This window comes from Oncorhynchus kisutch, unplaced genomic scaffold (genome assembly GCF_002021735.2).
Source record: "Oncorhynchus kisutch isolate 150728-3 unplaced genomic scaffold, Okis_V2 Okis07a-Okis12b_hom, whole genome shotgun sequence".
NCBI lineage: Eukaryota > Metazoa > Chordata > Actinopteri > Salmoniformes > Salmonidae > Oncorhynchus > Oncorhynchus kisutch.
Window position 1 is genome coordinate 2730793 of NW_022261984.1, and position 22967 is coordinate 2753759.

At 43.8% G+C, this 22967-nt stretch overlaps 2 protein-coding genes and 5 non-coding genes across 16 annotated transcripts in view; all 7 read left to right on the plus strand.

The window, feature by feature from the left end:
- micu3a (mitochondrial calcium uptake family, member 3a) overlaps positions 1-22238 on the plus strand; it is a 56092-nt gene extending 33854 nt beyond the window's left edge. For 3 of the 9 annotated variants that reach the window (XM_031815008.1, XM_031815012.1, XM_031815014.1), the window contains 6 exons: positions 36-130; positions 1912-2083; positions 5317-5325; positions 8247-8355; positions 8606-8763; positions 10175-11821. In XM_031815008.1, coding sequence (XP_031670868.1) covers positions 36-130; positions 1912-2083; positions 5317-5325; positions 8247-8355; positions 8606-8763; positions 10175-10249 — 618 coding nt within the window. In that variant the 3' untranslated portion in view covers positions 10250-11821. Of the gene's footprint in view, positions 1-35; positions 131-1911; positions 2084-5316; positions 5326-8246; positions 8356-8605; positions 8764-9520; positions 9586-10171; positions 11822-21817 lie in introns of those variants that run through there. The other 6 variants (XM_031815011.1, XM_031815013.1, XM_031815015.1 and 3 more) reach the window with 4 other exon arrangements.
- LOC116360182 (calcium uptake protein 3, mitochondrial-like) lies at positions 12012-21785 on the plus strand. 2 transcript variants are annotated; one of them, XM_031815017.1, is made up of 5 exons: positions 12018-12145; positions 19170-19318; positions 19550-19704; positions 20949-21013; positions 21539-21777. In XM_031815017.1, exons 2-5 carry the CDS (start codon positions 19279-19281, stop codon positions 21543-21545), a joined length of 267 nt encoding a protein of 88 aa, XP_031670877.1. In that variant the 5' UTR covers positions 12018-12145; positions 19170-19278; the 3' UTR covers positions 21546-21777. The 2 variants fall into 2 exon arrangements, with proteins under 2 accessions (XP_031670876.1, XP_031670877.1); XM_031815016.1 differs by lacking the exon at positions 20949-21013 and having other exon boundaries at positions 12012-12145; positions 21542-21785.
- Positions 12998-13213, plus strand: LOC116360229 (small nucleolar RNA U3). The gene has a single exon (XR_004206990.1). It is a non-coding gene; the product is annotated as a small nucleolar RNA U3 (small nucleolar RNA).
- LOC116360227 (small nucleolar RNA U3) lies at positions 13739-13954 on the plus strand. Its single transcript, XR_004206988.1, has one exon. It is a non-coding gene; the product is annotated as a small nucleolar RNA U3 (small nucleolar RNA).
- Positions 14481-14696, plus strand: LOC116360228 (small nucleolar RNA U3). Its single transcript, XR_004206989.1, has one exon. It is a non-coding gene; the product is annotated as a small nucleolar RNA U3 (small nucleolar RNA).
- LOC116360222 (small nucleolar RNA U3) lies at positions 15197-15412 on the plus strand. The gene has a single exon (XR_004206983.1). It is a non-coding gene; the product is annotated as a small nucleolar RNA U3 (small nucleolar RNA).
- On the plus strand, positions 15913-16128 carry LOC116360224 (small nucleolar RNA U3). The gene has a single exon (XR_004206985.1). It is a non-coding gene; the product is annotated as a small nucleolar RNA U3 (small nucleolar RNA).
- Positions 22239-22967: the final 729 nt, after the last annotated feature.

Here is a 22967-nt window from a genome sequence, read left to right on the forward strand (position 1 = left end):
CCCCCTCTGCCCCTGTCTGGCCAATGGGATGTCAGCGTGCGGAGGAGGGTATGATGATTGACACCACACTGCTGGTGCACTTCTTTGGGAAGAAGGGGAAGGCGGAGCTGACTTTTGACGACTTCTACAGGTAGCGCCATGCCGATTAAGTGATTTGTCCTAATAGAGCCCTATAAAATGATGGTCTGTGGAACATAGTTAATCTACTCTGTCGCTTGTTTCAGTTTTACTGCTCTCTCATACTCAGATATAGTATTCAGTTACTCTCACACACGTACTGCACTACCATAGACACATACTGCACTACCATAGACACATACTGCACTACCATAGACACATACTGCACTACCATACACACGTACTGCACTACCATAGACACATACTGCACTACCATAGACACATACTGCACTACCATAGACATGTACTGCACTACCATAGACACATACTGCACTACCATAGACACATACTGCACTACCATAGACACATACTGCACTACCATAGACACATACTGCACTACCATAGACACGTACTGCACTACCATAGACCCATACTGCACTACCATAGACACGTACTGCACTACCATAGACACGTACTGCACTACCATAGACACATACTGCACTACCATAGACACATACTGCGAAACCATAGACACATACTGCACTATCATAGACACATACTGCAGTATCATAGACACGTACTGCACTACCATAGACACATACTGCACTACCATAGACACATACTGCACTACCATAGACACTTACTGCACTACCAAAGACATGTACTGCACTACCATAGACACGTACTGCACTACCATAGACACGTACTGCACTACCATAGACACGTACTGCACTACCATAGACACATACTGCACTACCATAGACACATACTGCACTACCATAGACACTTACTGCACTACCATAGACATGTACTGTACTACCATATACATGTACTGCACTACCATAGACACGTACTGCACTACCATAGACACGTACTGCACTACCATAGACACGTACTGCACTACCATAGACACGTACTGCACTACCATAGACACATACTGCACTACCATAGACACATACTGCACTACCATAGACACATACTGCACTACCATAGACACTTACTGCACTACCATAGACATGTACTGCACTACCATAGACATGTACTGCACTACCATAGACACTTACTGCACTACCATAGACATGTACTGCACTACCATATACATGTACTGCACTACCATAGACACGTACTGCACTACCATAGACACGTACTGCACTACCATAGACACATACTGCACTACCATAGACATGTACTGCACTACCATAGACACATACTGCACTACCATAGATACATACTGCACTACCATAGACACTTACTGCACTACCATAGACATGTACTGCACTACCATAGACATGTACTGCACTACCATAGACACTTACTGCACTACCATAGACATGTACTGCACTACCATATACATGTACTGCACTACCATAGACACGTACTGCACTACCATAGACACGTACTGCACTACCATAGACACGTACTGCACTACCATAGACACATACTGCACTACCATAGACATGTACTGCACTACCATAGACACATACTGCGATACCATAGACACATACTGCATTACCATAGACACATACTGCGATACCATACACACATACTGCACTACCATAGACACATATTGCACTACCATAGACACATACTGCACTACCATAGACACATACTGCACTACCATAGAAACATACTGCACTACCATAGACAAGCACTGCGATACCATAGACACATACTGCGATACCATAGACACATACTGCACTACCATAGACACATACTGCACTACCATAGACACATACTGCACTACCATAGACATGTACCTTCTCTCTGTCTCTTGGTCCTCTCTCTCTCCCCCAGGTTCATGGATAACCTCCAGACAGAGGTTTTGGAGATAGAGTTCCTGACCTACTCTAAAGGCATGACCACCATCAGTGAGGAGGACTTTGCCCGCATCCTGCTGCGTTACACCAACGTAGAGAACATCAGCAGTTACCTGGACAACGTCCGCCAGAGCATCCCTGACGAGAAGGTAGAGGAACACACACACATGAGAAGGTAGAGGAACACACACACATGAGAAGGTGGAGGAACACACACACATGAGAAGGTAGAGGAACACACACACATGAGAAGGTAGAGGAACACACACACATGAGAAGGTAGAGGAACACACACACACATGAGAAGGTAGAGGAACACACACACACATGAGAAGGTAGAGGAACACCCACACACACACATGAGAAGGTAGAGGAACACACACACACACACATGAGAAGGTAGAGGAACACACACACACACATGAGAAGGTAGAGGAACACACACACACATGAGAAGGTAGAGGAACACACACACATGAGAAGGTAGAGGAACACACACACACACATGAGAAGGTAGAGGAACACACACACACATGAGAAGGTAGAGGAACACACATACATGAGAAGGTAGAGGAACACACACATGAGAAGGTAGAGGAACACACACACACATGAGAAGGTAGAGGAACACACACACATGAGAAGGTGGAGGAACACACACATGAGAAAGTAGAGGAACACACACACACATGAGAAGGTGGAGGAACACACATACATGAGAAGGTAGAGGAACACACATACATGAGAAGGTAGAGGAACACACATACATGAGAAGGTAGAGGAACACACATACATGAGAAAGTAGAGGAACACACACACACACACACATGAGAAGGTAGAGGAACAGGCACACACATGAGAAGGTAGAGGAACACACACACATGAGAAGGTAGAGGAACAGGCACACACATGAGAAGGTAGAGGAACACACACATGAGAAGGTAGAGGAACAGGCACACACATGAGAAGGTAGAGGAACAGGCACACACATGAGAAGGTAGAGGAACACACACACATGAGAAGGTAGAGGAACAGGCACACACATGAGAAGGTAGAGGAACACACACACATGAGAAGGTAGAGGAACAGGCACACACATGAGAAGGTAGAGGAACAGGCACACACATGAGAAGGTAGAGGAACAGGCACACACATGAGAAGGTAGAGGAACAGGCACACACATGAGAAGGTAGAGGAACAGGCACACACATGAGAAGGTAGAGGAACAGGCACACACATGAGAAGGTAGAGGAACACACACACATGAGAAGGTAGAGGAACAGGCACACACATGAGAAGGTAGAGGAACAGGCACACACATGAGAAGGTAGAGGAACAGGCACACACATGAGAAGGTAGAGGAACACACATACATGAGAAGGTAGAGGAATACACACACACATGAGAAGGTAGAGGAATACACACACACATGAGAAGGTAGAGGAACACACACACATGAGAAGGTAGACTACATCTAGAACCTTGAACCATAGCATGACACGACTGTGGTCAAGCACTCTATCCTCTACTTTCCCCTCCCTCCCTCCCTCTCTCCCTCTCCTTCTCTTCCTCCCTCTCTCCCTCTCTCTCCTTCTCTTCCTCCCTCTCTCCCCTCCCTCTCTCCCTCTCCCCCTCTCTCTCCCTCTCTCTCCTTCTCTTCCTCCCTCTCTCCCTGCCCTCTCTCCCTCTCTCTCTCCTCTCTCACTCTCCTCTCTCCCTCTTCTACTTCCACATTTCACAAAGTGTCTCTGAGTAGGAATGTTGAATTACGATCAGTATAGGCTTTTAGCTCATAATGAATGAGGTTATAGGGCCAGGTGGGGTCCTGATCCTAGATCAGAACTTCTACTCTGAGATTCTTTGAGGAAACAGGCCCTGTACTGGTCTGTCTCTCTCTTTCTTCCACAACCCACACTTTCTGTTCACCTCCCTTTACTCTCTCACCCCTTTAACCTCCTCGATGTCTCTCCCATCACCCCACTCCCCCTCTCAGCCCTTCCTGCCCCACCTGACCCCCTGACCCCTATTCCCCCCTCCTACCCTCTATATTCGTGTTCCCACCTTGTCATGGTCCTCCGGGCACTGTGTCTTCTTCTCTCTACACCTGAACGCACCACTGGCCCATCAGTTAGATCAACTAGAGATAGTGAATCCGTTACATCTGACACTTACACCTGACAGCCAGTTGTAAGGACCAGTGTAATCTGACGGGCCAACACCTGAAGGCCAGTTGTAAGGACCAGTGTAATCTGACAGGCCAACACCTGAAGGCCAGTTGTAAGGACCAGTGTAATCTGACGGGCCAACACCTGAAGGCCAGTTGTAATCTGACGGGCCAACACCTGAAGGCCAGTTGTAAGGACCAGTGTAATCTGACGGGCCAACATCTGAAGGCCAGTTGTAAGGACCAGTGTAATCTGACAGGCCAACACCTGAAGGCCAGTTGTAAGGACCAGTGTAATCTGACGGGCCAACACCTGAAGGCCAGTTGTAAGGACCAGTGTAATCTGACGGGCCAACACCTGAAGGCCAGTTGTAAGGACCAGTGTAATCTGACGGGCCAACACCTGAAGGCCAGTTGTAATCTGACGGGCCAACACCTGAAGGCCAGTTGTAAGGACCAGTGTAATCTGACGGGCCAACATCTGAAGGCCAGTTGTAAGGACCAGTGTAATCTGACGGGCCAACACCTGAAGGCCAGTTGTAAGGACCAGTGTAATCTGACGGGCCAACACCTGAAGGCCAGTTGTAAGGACCAGTGTAATCTGACGGGCCAACACCTGACAGCCAGTTGTAAGGACCAGTGTAATCTGACGGGCCAGCTCTGACTCACTCACTGACTGACTGACTGGCTCTCACTGACCCCATTGCCCTACTCCTATGTGTGATAACTGTTGATTGATCGACAAGCCAGTGTGTTGTGCTCTGTGTCGTATACAAAGTCTTTGAGTTATCTGGCTCTCGCTAGCGGACGCTTTGTTGTGTCCATGTAGAGTTGGAGTTGGATCCAGTGTAAAGTGACGTTTTTAAGTAAAGTGTGTATACCGGCACATTCTGCTCCTACATTTTTTTTTCTGATCGATTGTTATTATATTATGCAACACTTTCCGTCCCTTAATGGCAAATCAATGTGTGTAATGTACAGTAGAGCCTTGATCTGCATGAACAGCACGTTGTGAATCTATCGGTTTGGATACGCATCAACACACCCCACAGCCAAGCCGGATTTTCTGCCTACACTGCACTTTGCTTCGAAAACTTCCCAAGTTATTTAACCAACCAACCGTAGGCTGCATGAAGATGGAAAATGAAGTTCTGCAGTGTTTTGTCCTCGTGTTCATGCAACATTCTTCTTGTGTTTTATCTTTCCATGCTCTGGAAGAGACAACAGGTTTGTCCCTATTCCCTAATGATGAGACTAATCATCTTCTTAGCACGTCCTGTCTGCTCTGCCTCACTGTTTTCTTGAGTCATTTTGAACGGACCCCTGGTTCTTCACCCACGCCCGATCAAATCAAATCAAATGGTATTTAAGCAGGTGTAGACCTTACCGTGAAATGCTTACTTACCAACAATACCGTTTTGAGAAAATAGAGTTAAGAACATTTTGACTAAATAATGAATCAACTAAAGCAACAACAAAAAAAGAACACAATAAAAATTATAATAATGAGGCCATATACAGGAGGTACCGGTACAGAGTCAATGTGCCGGGGTACAGGTTAGTCCAGGTCATTTGTACATGTAGCTAGGGTTAAAGTGACTATGCATAGATGATTAACAGCGAGTAGCAGCAGTGTAGAAACAAAGTCCGGGTGTGTATTTGATGAATGGTTCAGCAGTCTTATGGCTTAGGGGTAGAAGCTGATACATACCTAAACACGATGTCAAAAGATTTACAAGTCAGCTCAGTCAATTAGACTCAAGATGAGTTTCTCAAACTGTTGGTGGGCCGTACAGTTTTAACTGAAGCAATTAGTGGACCTGCATCTTATAGGTCTACTTCCAATGCAGGTGTTGCCCTGAATACGCCTCGTTAGGTAACCCACTCAGTTCAACAAGTCCACTGTCAGCCAGGCATTCTGCCGTACTCATCCATTCATCAGAAGTCTCAGTAAGAAACGTAGACGCCCGTTGCTTTGCGGTGTCGTACATGTAGACATCCATTAGTTAGCAGTGGTCGTTCCATTGAGCTAGCAGGCTGGAGCCCAAGGTTCCACAGGAGGTGAAGGCATGCTCCAGTGACTACCAATAGTCTTTTCTAGATTACTCTATGGCCCAGTCTGTCTGTAGGTATCACTGGGGTGGCTGGCTCCTGTCTGTTTGTATGGAGGCTATCGGGTTCACAGGGCATCAAAGGAGGACCAGGCAGGTAAGGGCCACTCGCCCGGAATGGATTTGTTGACCGCGCAGACAGATACACACTGGCACACACACTCTGTTTGTCTAAGGCATTTTCCACATCGTTACATATCTCCCACTTTAAGTTCCAACAGGTCCTAGTTAGTCAGACAATTAAACACTTCCCTGTCTGTCCACACATACTGTGCTGATTTAGAGAGCATTGTTCGCTACTGGTCTGTGTTTGCTAGCCTCAGCAGCAGGCTAACTGTGTTAGCTAACTGGTTTTGTGAAGATTACTTGTGGAGGTTGAACCTTAGCAGCAGGCTAACTGTGTTAGCAAACTGGTTTTGTGAAGGAGATTACTTGTGGAGGTTGAACTTTAGCAGCAGGCTAACTGTGTTAGCAAACTGGTTTTGTGAAGGAGATTACTTGTGGAGGTTGAACTTTAGCAGCAGGCTAACTGTGTTAGCAAACTGCTTTTGTGAAGGAAATTATTTGTGGAGGTTTAACCTCAGCCAAGGGTGTTTAAAATGAGGAAACTTGGTGAAAAGGAAGAAGGAAGTTCCACAGATCGGGCTTGTAGAGAACCCCCACCAGGATGTTTCCATAGCAGAATTTTGTATGTGAAATAGACTGGTGTTAGTCACCACTTCAGAATGCCTCTCTGTGTTGTCATCACTAGGCCACGTTTACAGTCTCTCATCCCAGTGGAGACTGCTGAGGGGAGAACGGCTCTAAATCATGTCTGGAACGGAGCAAATGGAATGGCATCAAACACCTAGAAACCATGGAAACCACGTTTGATACCATTCCACTGATTCTTCTCCAGTCATTACCACGAGTCTGTCCTCCCCAATTAAGGTGTGACCAGCCTCCTGCGTCTCATACCTTTCTTTTATTCTTTGTTTTAGTGTGATGCAGCTCGGGCTGAAATGAGTGATACCTACAGACAGACTATTGGTGGTCACTAGAGCACGCCTTCACCTCTTGTGGAACCTTGGGCTCCAGCCATCAAAGCCAATAGCTCTGCTAGATCAATGGAACGACCACCACTAACTAATATAGGTCTTCTTTAATTACCCCTTTTCTTCCCAATTTCCTGGTATCCAATTGGTAGTTACAGTCTTGTCGCATCGCTGCAACTTCCGTACGGACTCGGGAGAGGCGAAGGTCGAAAGCCGTGGCGTCCTCCGAAACACAACACAGCCGCACTGCTTCTTGACACAACGCCCGCTTAACCCGGAAGCCAGCCGCACCAATGTGTCGGAGGAAACACTGTACACCTGGCGACCTGGTCAGCGTGCACTGCGCCCGGCCCGCCACAGGAGTCGCTAGTGCGCGATGGGACAAGAACATCCCTGCCGAGCCAAACCCTCCCCTAACCCGATGACTCTGGGCCAATTGCGTGCCGCCCCATGACTCTCCCGGTCGCGGCCGGCTGCGACAGAGCCTGGACTCGAACCAGCCTTAGACCACTGCGCCACTCAGGAGGCCCATAACTAATATATGTCTACATGTTCCACACTGCAAACCAGTGTGTCTACGTTTCTAATAATGAAGTTTGATTTTCAAGGATGAAATCCCAGAAGCCTTGCGTTGTGAAACTTGTGAAACCTGTGAATCACTATTTCTGCAGTGGCGCTGCACAGATGATCAGCTCTCACAACGTCTGCAGAAGGAACCACTCAGGAACCACATTCATAGCTGATACACAAACGTATTAAATGTGTAGCATGGTTGTGTCATTCCCAGGCCTAGTCCCTACAGTCAAAGGGGCCAGGGTTGCATGGGTCAAAGGTCACATGATCATACCATCGTCACCAATTTGACCATCATCACCAATGGGTTTGAGCTTGAAGCATCCCCCCTAATTCCGAGAACTGCAAGAGCTGTCTGTCACTCCGTGTCCGTTAAAGATTGCTCTGTGTGTCACACTTATATGAGATCCCCTGTCTTTTTACTTCACAGGGCATCACCTTCGACGAGTTCCGCTCCTTCTTCCAATTCCTCAACAACCTGGAGGACTTTGCCATCGCCATGCAGATGTACAACTTTGCCAGTCGCTCCATTGGCCAAGGTAAGCCTCCATTTTAGGATTTAATATCTGTGGAGATATTTCCCTTTCGCTCAATAGTCTCTTGTGAATAATGGCTGTAGGTTACTTTTCTCCTCCATCTTGTTCTCTTTTTTGTATCCCCCTCTCTTCCTGTCTCTCCCATCTGTATCTTGTCTCTGTCTTCCTCTATTGCTTTCCCACCCCTTCTCCCTCTCTCTCCCCTCTGTATATCCCCCACCGTGCTCTCTCTCTCTCTCTCTCTCTCTCTCAGATGAGTTTGGGCGGGCTGTGTACGTGGCCACGGGCCTGAAGCTGACACGTCACCTGGTCCACACCATCTTCAAGATCTTTGACGTGGACCACGACGACCAGCTGAGCTACAAGGAGTTCATCGGCATTATGAAGGACCGGCTGCACCGCGGAGGGAGGGTAAGGGGAAGGGAGAATTTGGGTGAGAGAGGGGGGGGGGGGGTAAAAGGAGGTAAGAAAGATGAGTTGGAAAGATGGATAGAGAGAGGGAGAGAGAGAGGGGGGGGGGGTGGAGGAGAGGTATGAAGAGTGAGAGATAGGGAGAAAGTGAGAATGATCTAGTTTGGTTTTCCATCACTAGAAATTTGACATGCTCTTATTTTATATTGTGTTACACTTGGACAATGTCATTTGATTCTAGCTTTTGACTGTTAACTTTAGTCGACAGCCATAAAAGTGGTGGCAGTTTTAAGATCTTTATCTAGAGCAAATCTAGTTACACAGTTATATGGAGGTCTGTAGTGTTGTAAATGACTACCTTCCCTGCACTTCCAAAGTATTTTACTGCCCCCTAGTGGTATGTGAAGTTAAACAGTTACAATTGTCATCATGACTAGGGCCCAGAGTTTTTCCTAGTCAGATAAGGCATGTGGTCAGAGAAAACCCCTAGGCCCTACACATTACAGTTGCATAATCAGGAAATAGGTATGAATTCATTCTAATACTACGCCAATCAATCGCCCTTGAACGAGTCCTACGTTGATGTCCTATGCATGGGGTCTTGAGTCTGAAATATTACTGTTCAATTTCTCTTGGCCTCGTCGTCCTGGCTTCCCTTTTGACTAACAGCATCCCAAAACCCCCTCCTTCTATCTCCTCTCTCTATCGCTTTTCCCACCCTATCTGTTTCTTCCACTCTGCTGCTCACAAACCCCAGGGCTACAAAACCGCAGAGCGATTCACTTCCTTCAAGTCCTGTATGAAGAAGGAGCTAGCTGGCAGATAAGTATTACCCACAATCCACTCATCTCTTATCTCATCTATGACCTATAACCTCTGACCTAATCAAATCTGATTTTCATTTGATTTATAACCTCTGACCTATTCTCAATGGACCTGCGAACCGCAGCTCTGTCTGTTTCGATGACCTATAACCTCTGACCTATTCTCAATGGACCTGCGAACCGCAGCTCTGTCTGTCTCGATGACCTATAACCTCTGACCTATTCCCTTTATACTTAAAAGATCTGGATAGATTGACACAATATCACTTTAAGACCAATCAAGTCCTTTCAGATCACCTACAGAAGCATATCAGGACTATGGTGCATCTGTGCAAGTATCCAATGATAATAACTTAAAATACCCTACAATCTCTTCCAGTATTGTTACAAGAAATATAGTCTGGCCCCAGATCTGTTCGTGCTGCCTTGACAACTAACGCCAAACAATGACCATAGGAGTTGGAAAGACAGCATAAAACGGATCTGGGACCAGGCTACAATAAATAAGCACAGTCCTGTGTATTAGTCTATATCCTGCATCCCGGCTAAATTCCCTGTTTAATGGTACCATTGTCATTGTTTACCAGGTGAACAGGAAACAACATGCCTCCTTCCCCATCTGCCTGCGTGCCGAGGCCAGGAAACAGGTACGCCAACTCTAGAGGAGGTTCCAGGCTAGGGTTTAAAGAAGGAGGAAGAGGATGATGACAAGAGGAAGAGGAGGTTCCAGGCTGGGGTTTAAAGAAGGAGGAACAGGATGATGAGAAGAGGAAGAGGAGGACGAAGAAGTGGAGGAAGATGAGGAGAATAGGATGATGAAGGTGAGGATGAAGACAAGGAAAAGAGATGGAGGTGAAGGATTCCATGAACAATCTGCAGGGGAACATTGTGGTTTTAAGTCTACGTTCTCAGTCACCATCCCCTCCACTAGCATGCAGAGAAGCTGCCGTTTTGCAACAGACATCTCATTGGTTTCAGTTCTCCTGTTTTTCCAATCGTGGATCAATTCCACAATCCATTTTCCTCCCATTGCAAGTAGGCCAGTGATGTATAGCCTACACTACTGCACCTAGTATTTAAGCAGTACTCGCCAAACATTTGAAAAGCACAAAAAAATGACAGTTTACAGAAAGTTGTAACTAATCTCTGATTACTCATAATATAGAATGATTTATGGTAAAAACAAAAATGCTCGTATCACATTAAGGTTTGTAATATAATAATATATAATAATGGTCAAATAAAGGCTGTGACTTACATTACAGTAAGAGCCTGCATGGTCAAGTGTAGTATCTGTATCAAATGCCTTTACCAGTGAGAGAAAGGTATGGGAGAAGGAAGAGAATCTTAATGTCTTAATCATGTATTTTTCTATTCAAGTTTTTTTCCAGTTTACACAGGCCTACTTGCATATATTCAGCAGCAAGTTTGGTCATCTGGCTAGATAATAAAGATCAATACATAGCCTACAAATGCAATGAATTCTACAATGAAGCAATAGTAGTAAGTTTTTGAAATGCTTGCAATTGATGATCTTCCAAATGAGAGAAAGAGAGAGCATGATGATATCATGATATTCCTTTAAGACTCCTTGTCTTCTGTCTGTTGTGTGTCTTCTGTCTGTTGTGTGTGTTGTGTGTGTTACGCTTGTAATGATTAGGCGGGGAAGAAGTCAAACTTTTTTTCATGTGTGCCTTGTTTTCTACATGTCTTCCCTGTCAAAACTAATTCCATTCCAGCAACAAATTTCGTTGAAAATGTACCTTGTCGGAAAGCAAATTGCTGACCTGCCCTCCTACCAGTGTACTGTGCAACCTAGGTTTCCTTGATTCACTATGTAATTGACCAACATTTCACCTCAATTGGTAATGATTATATTTATTTATTGAATTATTAATCTGTTTGTAATATAAATCTACTTAACAGCAATATTATGAGCAAACGTTTTGATTTTAAGTTTGGACCAGTAAGCATGATAGTGATTTAATTATGTTCAACGATTCAAGGTGAATCTCTGTATTTAGTTTGAATATTAAATAACTTAAATGGTTTGACTTAACTGATTTATAGTTACTCTGCGTATTTGCATTATATTAGACGCTATAGAACATATAAACACATTTCTCGACCATTCCCTCAACCAAGCGGTGAAGTGTGTGGTTGGTGTGAAAATAACTTGACAGAATGCAAGTGAAAAGTGTGATGAATGCACGAATAAAGACTTTTGAAGGAAACAGAGGCTGTTTAGCATAATTGCATACTGTATTTGTTTTTTCAGCCAACTACATAGAATGGACATGCGCACGTGGGCTTTACATTTTTTTCACCGCAAAAGTTGTATTATCAGCTGACATGCACCTGCGACATGAACGATATAACTTTATTTGGCAGCGCTGGGTAGCTACATTTTCAATCATCAAATTGTATGGGGTTTTTTTTCTTCTAAAAAGACTGCAGTTGGTTTATTTTCATTTCATCAACTGAGCACTGCGAAGGCTAGCTATGAGCTGCTGGCACCTGAATCGGGGAGGACTGGCTTGTGGTAATAATTGAGCGGAGTGAGTGGACTCAAACACTGTTCCCATGGGTTTGCTGTCATTCAATTCATCGTTCTATACATTATTATGAGCGTCCTTAGCAGTCTCCTGTGGCTGCTGGTAAGTTCAGCGAAAAATTAGATGTAGCTGTTAGTTGGCTAGCTAACGCAAATTCCTAGCCTCTCACTGTCAGATAACGTTACTCAGCAAAGTTTTGCCAGGTTGACACATTAAAACGTATTTCTATAATTACGGCCGTGACACCAGCTTGTGTAGCCAGCTACGTTTAATAATGCTTTAATGAATGCGTTTTCACTTATTTTATCATATCTTTATATTAATGTTATTGTGCCGTTATTTCGCAAAGCAGATCAATTTGTGGCGTAGCGCGCCTTTCTTTTGAAAAGTGGAACGAGAAATGCGTTCTTCTGATTCCGTCAGGACACTTCTCCCCAACGCACCAGTACGCTCATCAATCGATTCCACCATGTAAATATAATGTCTTCGAAACTTCTTGTGCAGATTTCACAATAACAACGCGAAAAAATACACATGTCAACACATTTTTCAATATGGTCATGTTTTAAATTTACAAAGAACAAGTGCATCATTATATGAAGTTGACCGCCAGCTCAGCTCTTCAACAGTGCTTGTTACCAGCAAGGTATTGTGGGTAATGACATTCACAGAATATTAATACATTTTTTGATATAATTATAGTAATTGGCGTACATTTTATCAAGAATATTGTGTGTCCATGAACGGGTGTATATTTACCTCTGTAAATCTCGCAGACAATGACACTTTAGATTAAACCGTTAGTGGAAATGCTTGTCCCGACATAGACTTCCCCTGCTCACCTAAAGATACGTTAAGACTATACTTTCAGGGATCATTTCTATAGTTCTTGACTTGAGAAATGTGTTTCTAAAGTGTTTGAATTCGCAACCCACGATGATGAGATGCGATATTCCCTTCTGAGCGCGAAGCGGGCTTTGAGTAATGATTCAGTTCATCCGCTCTCTGCCATTGATGACCGTTCTTTGCTTCCTTGTGGAGTATTGAGGGAGGGAATATGATCAGAGTGGTTAGCTTTTAATATTGTTAATATTAACTTCTTTAATACACCTATTGTAGTTAAGTTTTTAAAATAGTTTAACCTCATTATACAACAGTTGGTTTCAATACTGTTTAATGGTCCTGTTTTCCTTGCTATGACGTTGTATAGGAGATATGTGATTTTAATCCAGTCAGAACTCTACCTTTTCAATTACATGTGATTTCTGAAAAGGTTTTTCTTGTATTTTCTCTATTGTAAGGCCATTGACCTTTTCAGCCAATGCCAGTCCCATAAAAACTGCAATGAGTACCTCCTGGCACCTCCCTCATTTACAGTTATATTGTGGAGCATCTTGAAAATGTCTTTTATGAAGCTTTCTTGGGTATAAAACACGACAATAACTGATTCCTTATGTGACCTATTGATGAAAAGTTGCCCGATAAGCATGATTTCGGCCACGTGGTACTATATAGTGTGCTCTTTGTACGGTGGGAAACCGTTAGTGAGAATAACAGCTCCAACAGAGGCTACCCTCGCTCGCCCTCAATTTAATTAAGACTATACTTTCAGGGATCATTTCTATAGTTCTTGACTTGAGAAATGTGTTTCTAAAGTGTTTGAAATCGCAACCCACGATGATGAGCTGTGATATTCCCTTCTGAGCGCGAAGCGGGCTTTGAGTAATGATTCAGTTCATCCGCTCTCTGCCATTGATGACCGTTCTTTGCTTCCTTGTGGAGCATTGAGGGAGGGAATATGATCAGAGTGGTTAGCTTTTAATATTGTTAATATTAACTTCTTTAATACACCTATTGTAGTTAAGTTTTTAAAATAGTTTAACCTCATTATACAACAGTTGGTTTCAATACTGTTTAATGGTCCTGTTTTCCTTGCTATGACGTTGTATAGGAGATATGTGATTTTAATCCAGTCAGAACTCTACCTTTTCAATTACATGTGATTTCTAAAAAGGTTTTTCTTGTATTTTCTCTATTGTAAGGCCATTGACCTTTTCAGCCAATGCCAGTCCCATTAAAAACTGCAATGAGTACCTCCTGGCACCTCCCTCATGTACAGTTATATTGTGGAGCATCTTGAAAATGTCTTTTATGAAGCTTTCTTGGGTATAAAACACGACAATAACTGATTCCTTATGTGACCTATTGATGAAAAGTTGCCCGATAAGCATGATTTCGGCCACGTGGTACTATATAGTGTGCTCTTTGTACGGTGGGAAACCGTTAGTGAGAATAACAGCTCCAACAGAGGCTACCCTCGCTCGCCCTCAATTTAATTAAGACTATACTTTCAGGGATCATTTCTATAGTTCTTGACTTGAGAAATGTGTTTCTAAAGTGTTTGAAATCGCAACCCACGATGATGAGCTGTGATATTCCCTTCTGAGCGCGAAGCGGGCTTTGAGTAATGATTCAGTTCATCCGCTCTCTGCCATTGATGACCGTTCTTTGCTTCCTTGTGGAGCATTGAGGGAGGGAATATGATCAGAGTGGTTAGCTTTTAATATTGTTAATATTAACTTCTTTAATACACCTATTGTAGCTAAGTTTTTAAAATAGTTTAACCTCATTATACAACAGTTGGTTTCAATACTGTTTAATGGTCCTGTTTTCCTTGCTATGACGTTGTATAGGAGATATGTGATTTTAATCCAGTCAGAACTCTACCTTTTCAATTACATGTGATTTCTAAAAAGGTTTTTCTTGTATTTTCTCTATTGTAAGGCCATTGACCTTTTCAGCCAATGCCACTTCTGGCACCTCCCTCAATTACAGTTATACTGTGGAGCATCTTGAAAATGTCTTTTATGAAGCTTTCTTGGGCATAAAACACACCAATAACTGATTCCTTATGTGACCTATTGATGAAAAGTTGCCCGATAAGCATGATTTCGGCCACGTGGTACTATATAGTGTGCTCTTTGTACGGTGGGAAACCGTTAGTGAGAATAACAGCTCCAACAGAGGCTACCCTCGCTCGCCCTCAATTTAATTAAGACTATACTTTCAGGGATCATTTCTATAGTTCTTGACTTGAGAAATGTGTTTCTAAAGTGTTTGAAATCGCAACCCACGATGATGAGATGTGATATTCCCTTCTGAGCGCGAAGCGGGCTTTGAGTAATGATTCAGTTCATCCGCTCTCTGCCATTGATGACCGTTCTTTGCTTCCTTGTGGAGCATTGAGGGAGGGAATATGATCAGAGTGGTTAGCTTTTAATATTGTTAATATTAACTTCTTTAATACACCTATTGTAGCTAAGTTTTTAAAATAGTTTAACCTCATTATACAACAGTTGGTTTCAATACTGTTTAATGGTCCTGTTTTCCTTGCTATGACGTTGTATAGGAGATATGTGATTTTAATCCAGTCAGAACTCTACCTTTTCAATTACATGTGATTTCTAAAAAGGTTTTTCTTGTATTTTCTCTATTGTAAGGCCATTGACCTTTTCAGCCAATGCCACTTCTGGCACCTCCCTCAATTACAGTTATACTGTGGAGCATCTTGAAAATGTCTTTTATGAAGCTTTCTTGGGCATAAAACACGACAATAACTGATTCCTTATGTGACCTATTGATGAAAAGTTGCCCGATAAGCATGATTTCGGCCACGTGGTACTATATAGTGTGCTCTTTGTACGGTGGGAAACCGTTAGTGAGAATAACAGCTCCAACAGAGGCTACCCTCGCTCGCCCTCAATTTAATTAAGACTATACTTTCAGGGATCATTTCTATAGTTCTTGACTTGAGAAATGTGTTTCTAAAGTGTTTGAAATCGCAACCCACGATGATGAGATGTGATATTCCCTTCTGAGCGCGAAGCGGGCTTTGAGTAATGATTCAGTTCATCCGCTCTCTGCCATTGATGACCGTTCTTTGCTTCCTTGTGGAGCATTGAGGGAGGGAATATGATCAGAGTGGTTAGCTCTTAATATTGATAATTTTAATTTCTTTGTATTGTAATTCAGGTTATTAATTAATTTATCACCATTACACAGATGGTTTCAATACTAAAGAACCATTATTTGGACAGCGCATAGATGATTTATGTGAGCGCTGGTGTGACATCCTGAACAAATGCTCTTATTGATTTAATGACATTAATTCTTGACCAGTTGAAACATGATTTTATTGAAATGGATAAAGACAAACGCATATTCTACAAATAGCTGTTAATGATGATGGCATATTCAATGAACTGATGAAAACTAACCAAGGCGCTCCAGGACAAGTTGTCTACAGAAATAAAGGAACTTAAAATCAAGAAATTCAACCAAGACAAAAAAGACAAGGCCGATGGTAAAAGTCTACTTCTGGAGAAACCCTGACCAGGGAGGTCCTGTACCTCCTCTCCATGGCAGACGCGGGAGGGACGCCGCTTACTTCGATCCACCCTTGTCTGATCAACGCTCTACAACCAGCGCCTCATCGGCTTCCAGTGGTAGTTTTGGACGGACGGACGGAAGGGCGGAGGAGGCCGCAGGCACGCGCATCGACGAGATGCCGCACCCGACGGCGTAAGAAGAAACGACTATCAGAGGCAGAGGAGACCGTTCACACGGTCCCAGAACCCACGGGACTGTGTCTTTAATTAATCAAGCAAGATATTGAGCCCTGCCCATTTCTCTTTGCTTAATAAAGGGTTATATTGTGTGCCTTTACAACCCAGTGCAACGATTTTGATGTTAAGGTAGACATGTTTAAGTTTTTTAGAAACATCCGTTTAAGGGAATACTTTAGCTCCCCTAATCCTGACATTTCTATTGAACCAGAAGTTTGCTCCCCTGCACATACTACGACTCCTTTTAGAAGCAAGAGTTATTTTATACCTCCGGCCAATCGCAATCACTCTATCGAGACATATTGCAGACTTGTTGAAAAAGATGTTGCTCATCACCGTAAGAACAAACAGGAGTCCAAATCTTTCCATATACAATCTGATACGTCAGTCCTTATTCGCCCTGCTGATAAGGGTGGGTCGGTTGTACTCCTGGATAGGACAGTTTATGTAAATGAGTGTCATAGACAGCTGCTTGACAACACCTTTTACAAGAAACTCAGAAGTGACACATGTGGGGAAAAACTTGTTCTGATTGGCTGGGCCTGACTCCCCAGTGGCTGGGCCTGACTCCCCAGTGGCTGGTCCTGGCTCCCCAGTGGCTGGTCCTGGCTCCCCAGTGGCTGGTCCTGGCTCCCCAGTGGCTGGGCCTGGCTCCCCAGTGGCTGGTCCTGGCTCCCCAGTGGCTGGTCCTGGCTCCCCAGTGGCTGGGTCTGGCTCCCCATAGGCTGGTCCTGGCTCCCCAGTGGCTGGGCCTGGCTCCCCAGTGGCTGGGCCCCTGCTCAGTCAAATCAAATTATATTGGTCACATAAACATATTTAGCAGGTGTTATTGCAGGTGTAACAAAATGCTGTTGCGCCTTCTTCACCTTGCTGTCTGTGTGGGTGGACCATTTCAGATGGTCAGTGATGTGTATTCTGAGAAACTTGAAGCTTTCCACCTTCTCCACTGTGGTCCTGTCGATGTGGATAGGGGCATGCTCCCTCTGCTGTTTTCTGAAGTCCACAATCAGCTCCTTCGTTTTGTTGACGTTGAGGGAGAGGGTATTTTCCTGCACCACTCCGCCCCTCACCTCCTTCCTGTAGGCTGTCTCGTCAATGTTGGTAATCAGGCCTACTACTGTTGTGTCGTCTGCGAACTTGATTGAGTTGGAGGCGTGCGTGGTCACGCAGTCATAGGGGGAACAGGGACGACAGGACGGGGCTGAGAAGGCACCTTTGTCATGTGAAATCCATCGATATGTATTATAATAATTTATTTCAATTGAACAATTTCCTTTTATGAACTATCACAGTAAAATAGTTTACATTGTTCTAGTTGCCTTTATATTTGTGTTCAGTATTAAACAATAAATGTATTATCTAACGTATACCACTGGTGGTTTCAGCCAATGGTAGTAATCGCCCAAAAACTGAGCAGCCTCTGGTAGGTACCTCCCATTATTTATTTTTAGGCAACTAGAGAATGTATTCTGTGAATCTGGGACATATGTGCTTTTTGTGAGCCAGTAAATGATATTATATGTTTATTAATGCAGGTGTTTTCCTGAATACGCCTCGTTAGGTAACCCACTCAGTTCAACAAGTCCACTGTCAGCCAGGCATTCTGCCGTACTCATCTATTCATCAGAAGTCTCTGTAAGAAACGCCCGTTGCTTTGCGGTGTCGTACATGTAGACATCCATTAGTTAGTGGTGGTCGTTCCATTGAGCTAGCAGGCTGGAGCCCAAGGTTCCACAGGAGGTGAAGGCATGCTCCAGTGACCACCAATAGTCTTTTCTAGATTACTCTATGGCCCAGTCTGTCTGTAGGTATCACTGGGATGGCTGACTCCTGTCTGTTTGTATGGAGGCTATCGGGTTCACAGGGCATCAAAGGAGAACCAGGCAGGTAAGGGCCACTCGCCCGGAATGGATTTGTTGACCGCGCAGACAGATACACACTGGCACACACACTCTGTTTGTCTAAGGCATTTTCCACATCGTTACATATCTCCCACTTTAAGTTCCAACAGTTCCTAGTTAGTCAGACGATTAAACACTTCCCTGTCTGTCCACACATACTGTGCTGATTTAGAGAGCATTGTTCGCTACTGGTCTGTGTTTGCTAGCCTCAGCAGCAGGCTAACTGTGTTAGCTAACTGGTTTTGTGAAGATTACTTGTGGAGGTTGAACTTTAGCAGCAGGCTAACTGTGTTAGCAAACTGGTTTTGTGAAGGAAATTATTTGTGGAGGTTTAACCTCAGCCAAGGGTGTTTAAAATGAGGAAACTTGGTGAAAAGGAAGTTCCACAGATCGGGCTTGTAGAGAACCCCCACCAGGATGTTTCCATAGCAGAATTTTGTATGTGAAATAGACTGGTGTTAGTCACCACTTCAGAATGCCTCTCTGTGTTGTCATCACTAGGCCACGTTTACAGTCTCTCATCCCAGTGGAGACTGGGCAGGGCATCACCTTCGACGAGTTCCGCTCCTTCTTCCAATTCCTCAACAACCTGGAGGACTTTGCCATCGCCATGCAGATGTACAACTTTGCCAGTCGCTCCATTGGCCAAGGTAAGCCTCCATTTTAGGATTTCATATCTGTGGAGATATTTCCCTTTCGCTTGTGAATAATGGCTGTAGGTTACTTTTCTCCTCCATCTTGTTCTCTTTTTTGTATCCCCCTCTCTTCCTGTCTCTCCCATCTGTATCTTGTCTCTGTCTTCCTCTATTGCTTTCCCACCCCTTCTCCCTCTCTCTCCCCTCTATATATCCCCCACCGTGCTCTCTCTCTCTCTCTCTCAGATGAGTTTGGGCGGGCTGTGTACGTGGCCACGGGCCTGAAGCTGACACGTCACCTGGTCCACACCATCTTCAAGATCTTTGTGGACCACGACGACCAGCTGAGCTACAAGGAGTTCATCGGCATTATGAAGGACCGGCTGCACCGCGGAGGGAGGGTAGGGACAGAGAGAGGGGAGAGGACTGAGGTAGAGAGAGAGGGAAAGGAGAAGGGAGAATTTGGGTGAGAGAGAGAGAGAGGGGGGTTGTGAAAGGAGGTAAGGTGGGAGGGAAAGGCGAGAGAAGAAAGATGGATAGAGAGAGGGAGAGAGAGAGAAGGATAAAGAAAACTTACTGATCCTAACAGTTTGTTGAGGGCTGACAGTTGTCACCCACTTCCCTTGAAAAATAGTTTACGCTACAGCCAATTCTGTCGAATCAAAAGAATTTGCAAAAAGCAATCAGATTTCTACAGAAATATGGCTGAGATGCAAAGAAAGTTCAAGGAGAGGGGCTACAAAAATGATCCGATTAATATTGCCATTGAGAAAATTCAAAACAAAACGAGACATGACCTTTTTTAAGGTCATTCTTGCAAAAAGACGCATTCTTGCGTTCTAACTACCCACTACTCAAAGCGCTCTGAACAAATGAAAGGAATCATTCACAAACATTGGAGGGGGTGAAAGGAGGTAAGGTGGGAGGGAAAGGTGAGAGAAGAAAGATGGATAGAGAGAGGGAGAGAGAGAGAGAGAAGGATGACGAGAGAGGGGGGGTGGAGGAGAGGTATGAAGAGTGAGAGATAGGGAGAAAGTGAGAATGATCTAGTTTGGTTTTCCATCACTAGAAATTTGACATGCTCTTATTTTATATTGTGTTACACTTGGACAATGTCATTTGATTCTAGCTTTTGACTGTTAACTTTAGTCGACAGCCATAAAAGTGGTGGCAGTTTTAAGATCTTTATCTAGAGCAAATCTAGTTACACAGTTATATGGAGGTCTGTAGTGTTGTAAATGACTACCTTCCCTGCACTTCCAAAGTATTTTACTGCCCCCTAGTGGTATGTGAAGTTAAACAGTTACAATTGTCATCATGACTAGGGCCCAGAGTTTTTCCTAGTCAGATAAGGCATGTGGTCAGAGAAAACCCCTAGGCCCTACACATGACAGTTGCATAATCAGGAAATAGGTATGAATTCATTCTAATACTACGCCAATCAATCGCCCTTGAACGAGTCCTACGTTGATGTCCTATGCATGGGGTCTTGAGTCTGAAATATTACTGTTCAATTTCTCTTGGCCTCGTCGTCCTGGCTTCCCTTTTGACTAACAGCATCCCAAAACCCCCTCCTTCTATCTCCTCTCTCTATCGCTTTTCCCACCCTATCTGTTTCTTCCACTCTGCTGCTCACAAACCCCAGGGCTACAAAACCGCAGAGCGATTCACTTCCTTCAAGTCCTGTATGAAGAAGGAGCTAGCTGGCAGATTAGTATTACCCACAATCCACTCATCTCTTATCTCATCTATGACCTATAACCTCTGACCTAATCAAATCTGATTTTCATTTGATTTATAACCTCTGACCTATTCTCAATGGACCTGCGAACCGCAGCTCTGTCTGTCTCGATGACCTATAACCTCTGACCTATTCCCTTTATACTTAAAAGATCTGGATAGATTGACACAATATCACTTTAAGACCAATCAAGTCCTTTCAGATCACCTACAGAAGCATATCAGGACTATGGTGCATCTATGCAAGTATTCAATGATAATAACTTAAAATACCCTACAATCTCTTCCAGTATTGTTACAAGAAATGTAGTCTGGCCCCAGATCTGTTTGTGCTGCCTTGACAACTAACGCCAAACAATGACCATAGGAGTTGGAAAGACAGCATAAAACAGATCTGGGACCAGGCTACAAGAAATAAGCACAGTCCTGTGTATTAGTCTATATCCTGCATCCAGGCTAAATTCCCTGTTTAATGGTACCATTGTCATTGTTTACCAGGTGAACAGGAAACAACATGCCTCCTTCCCCATCTGCCTGCGTGCCGAGGCCAGGAAACAGGTCCGCCAACTCTAGAGGAGGTTCCAGGCTAGGGTTTAAAGAAGGAGGAAGAGGATGATGACAAGAGGAAGAGGAGGTTCCAGGCTAGGGTTTAAAGAAGGAGGAACAGGATGATGAGAAGAGGAAGAGGAGGACGAAGAAGTGGAGGAAGATGAGGAGAATAGGATGACGAAGGTGAGGATGAAGACAAGGAAAAGAGATGGAGGGGGACTGGAGGTGAAGGATTCCATGAACAATCTGCAGGGGAACATTGTGGTTTTAAGTCTACGTTCTCAGTCACCATCCCCTCCACTAGCATGCAGAGAAGCTGCCGTTTTGCAACAGACATCTCATTGGTTTCAGTTCCCCTGTTTATCCAATCGTGGATCAATTCCACAATCCATTTTCCTCCCATTGCAAGTAGGCCAGTGATGTATAGCCTACACTACTGCACCTAGTATTTAAGCAGTACTCGCCAAACATTTGAAAATCACAAAAAAATGACAGTTTACAGAAAGTTGTAACTAATCTCTGATTACTCATAATATAGAATGATTTATGGTAAAAACAAAAATGCTCGTATCACATTAAGGTTTGTAATATAATAATATATAATAATGGTCAAATAAAGGCTGTGACTTACATTACAGTAAGAGCCTGCATGGTCAAGTGTAGTATCTGTATCAAATGCCTTTACCAGTGAGAGAAAGGTATGGGAGAAGGAAGAGAATCTTAATGTCTTAATCATCCATTTCTCTATTCACGTTTTTTTCCAGTTTACACAGGCCTACTTGCATATATTCAGCAGCAAGTTTGGTCATCTGGCTAGATAATAAAGATCAATACATAGCCTACATATGCAATGAATTCTACAATGAAGCAATAGTAGTACGTTTTTGAAATGCTTGCAATTGATGATCTTCCAAATGAGAGAAAGAGAGAGCAAGGACATGATATTCCTTTAAGACTCCTTGTCTTCTGTCTGTTGTGTGTCTTCTGTCTGTTGTGTGTGTGTGTTACGCTTGTAATGATTAGGTGGGGAAGAAGTCTAACTTTTTTTCATGTGTGCCTTGTTTTCTACATGTCTTCCCTGTCAAAACTAATTCCATTCCAGCAACAAATTTAGTTGAAAATGTACCTTTTCGGGAAAGCAAATTGCTGACCTTTTGAAGGAAACAGAGGCTGTTTAGCATAATTGCATACTGTATTTGTTTTTTCAGCCAACTACATAGAATGGACATGCGCACGTGGGCTTTATATTTTTTTCACCGCAAAAGTTGTATTATCAGCTGACATGCACCTGCGACATGAACGATATAACTTTATTTGGCAGCGCTGGGTAGCTACATTTTCAATCATCAAATTGTATGGGTTTTTTTTTCTAAAA

What these genes read in the sequence shown, in the direction of transcription:
- LOC116360182 (XM_031815016.1), top strand. Translation starts at nt 19,279, where the DNA reads ATGCAGATGTACAACTTTGCCAGTCGCTCCATTGGCCAAG. An exon ending in CAGTCGCTCCATTGGCCAAG is followed by an intron (nt 19,319 to 19,549) that starts GTAAGCCTCCAT and finishes TCTCTCTCTCAG; the next exon opens with ATGAGTTTGGGCGGGCTGTG. An exon ending in GGCTGCACCGCGGAGGGAGG is followed by an intron (nt 19,705 to 21,541) that starts GTAGGGACAGAG and finishes ATTGTTTACCAG; the next exon opens with GTGAACAGGAAACAACATGC.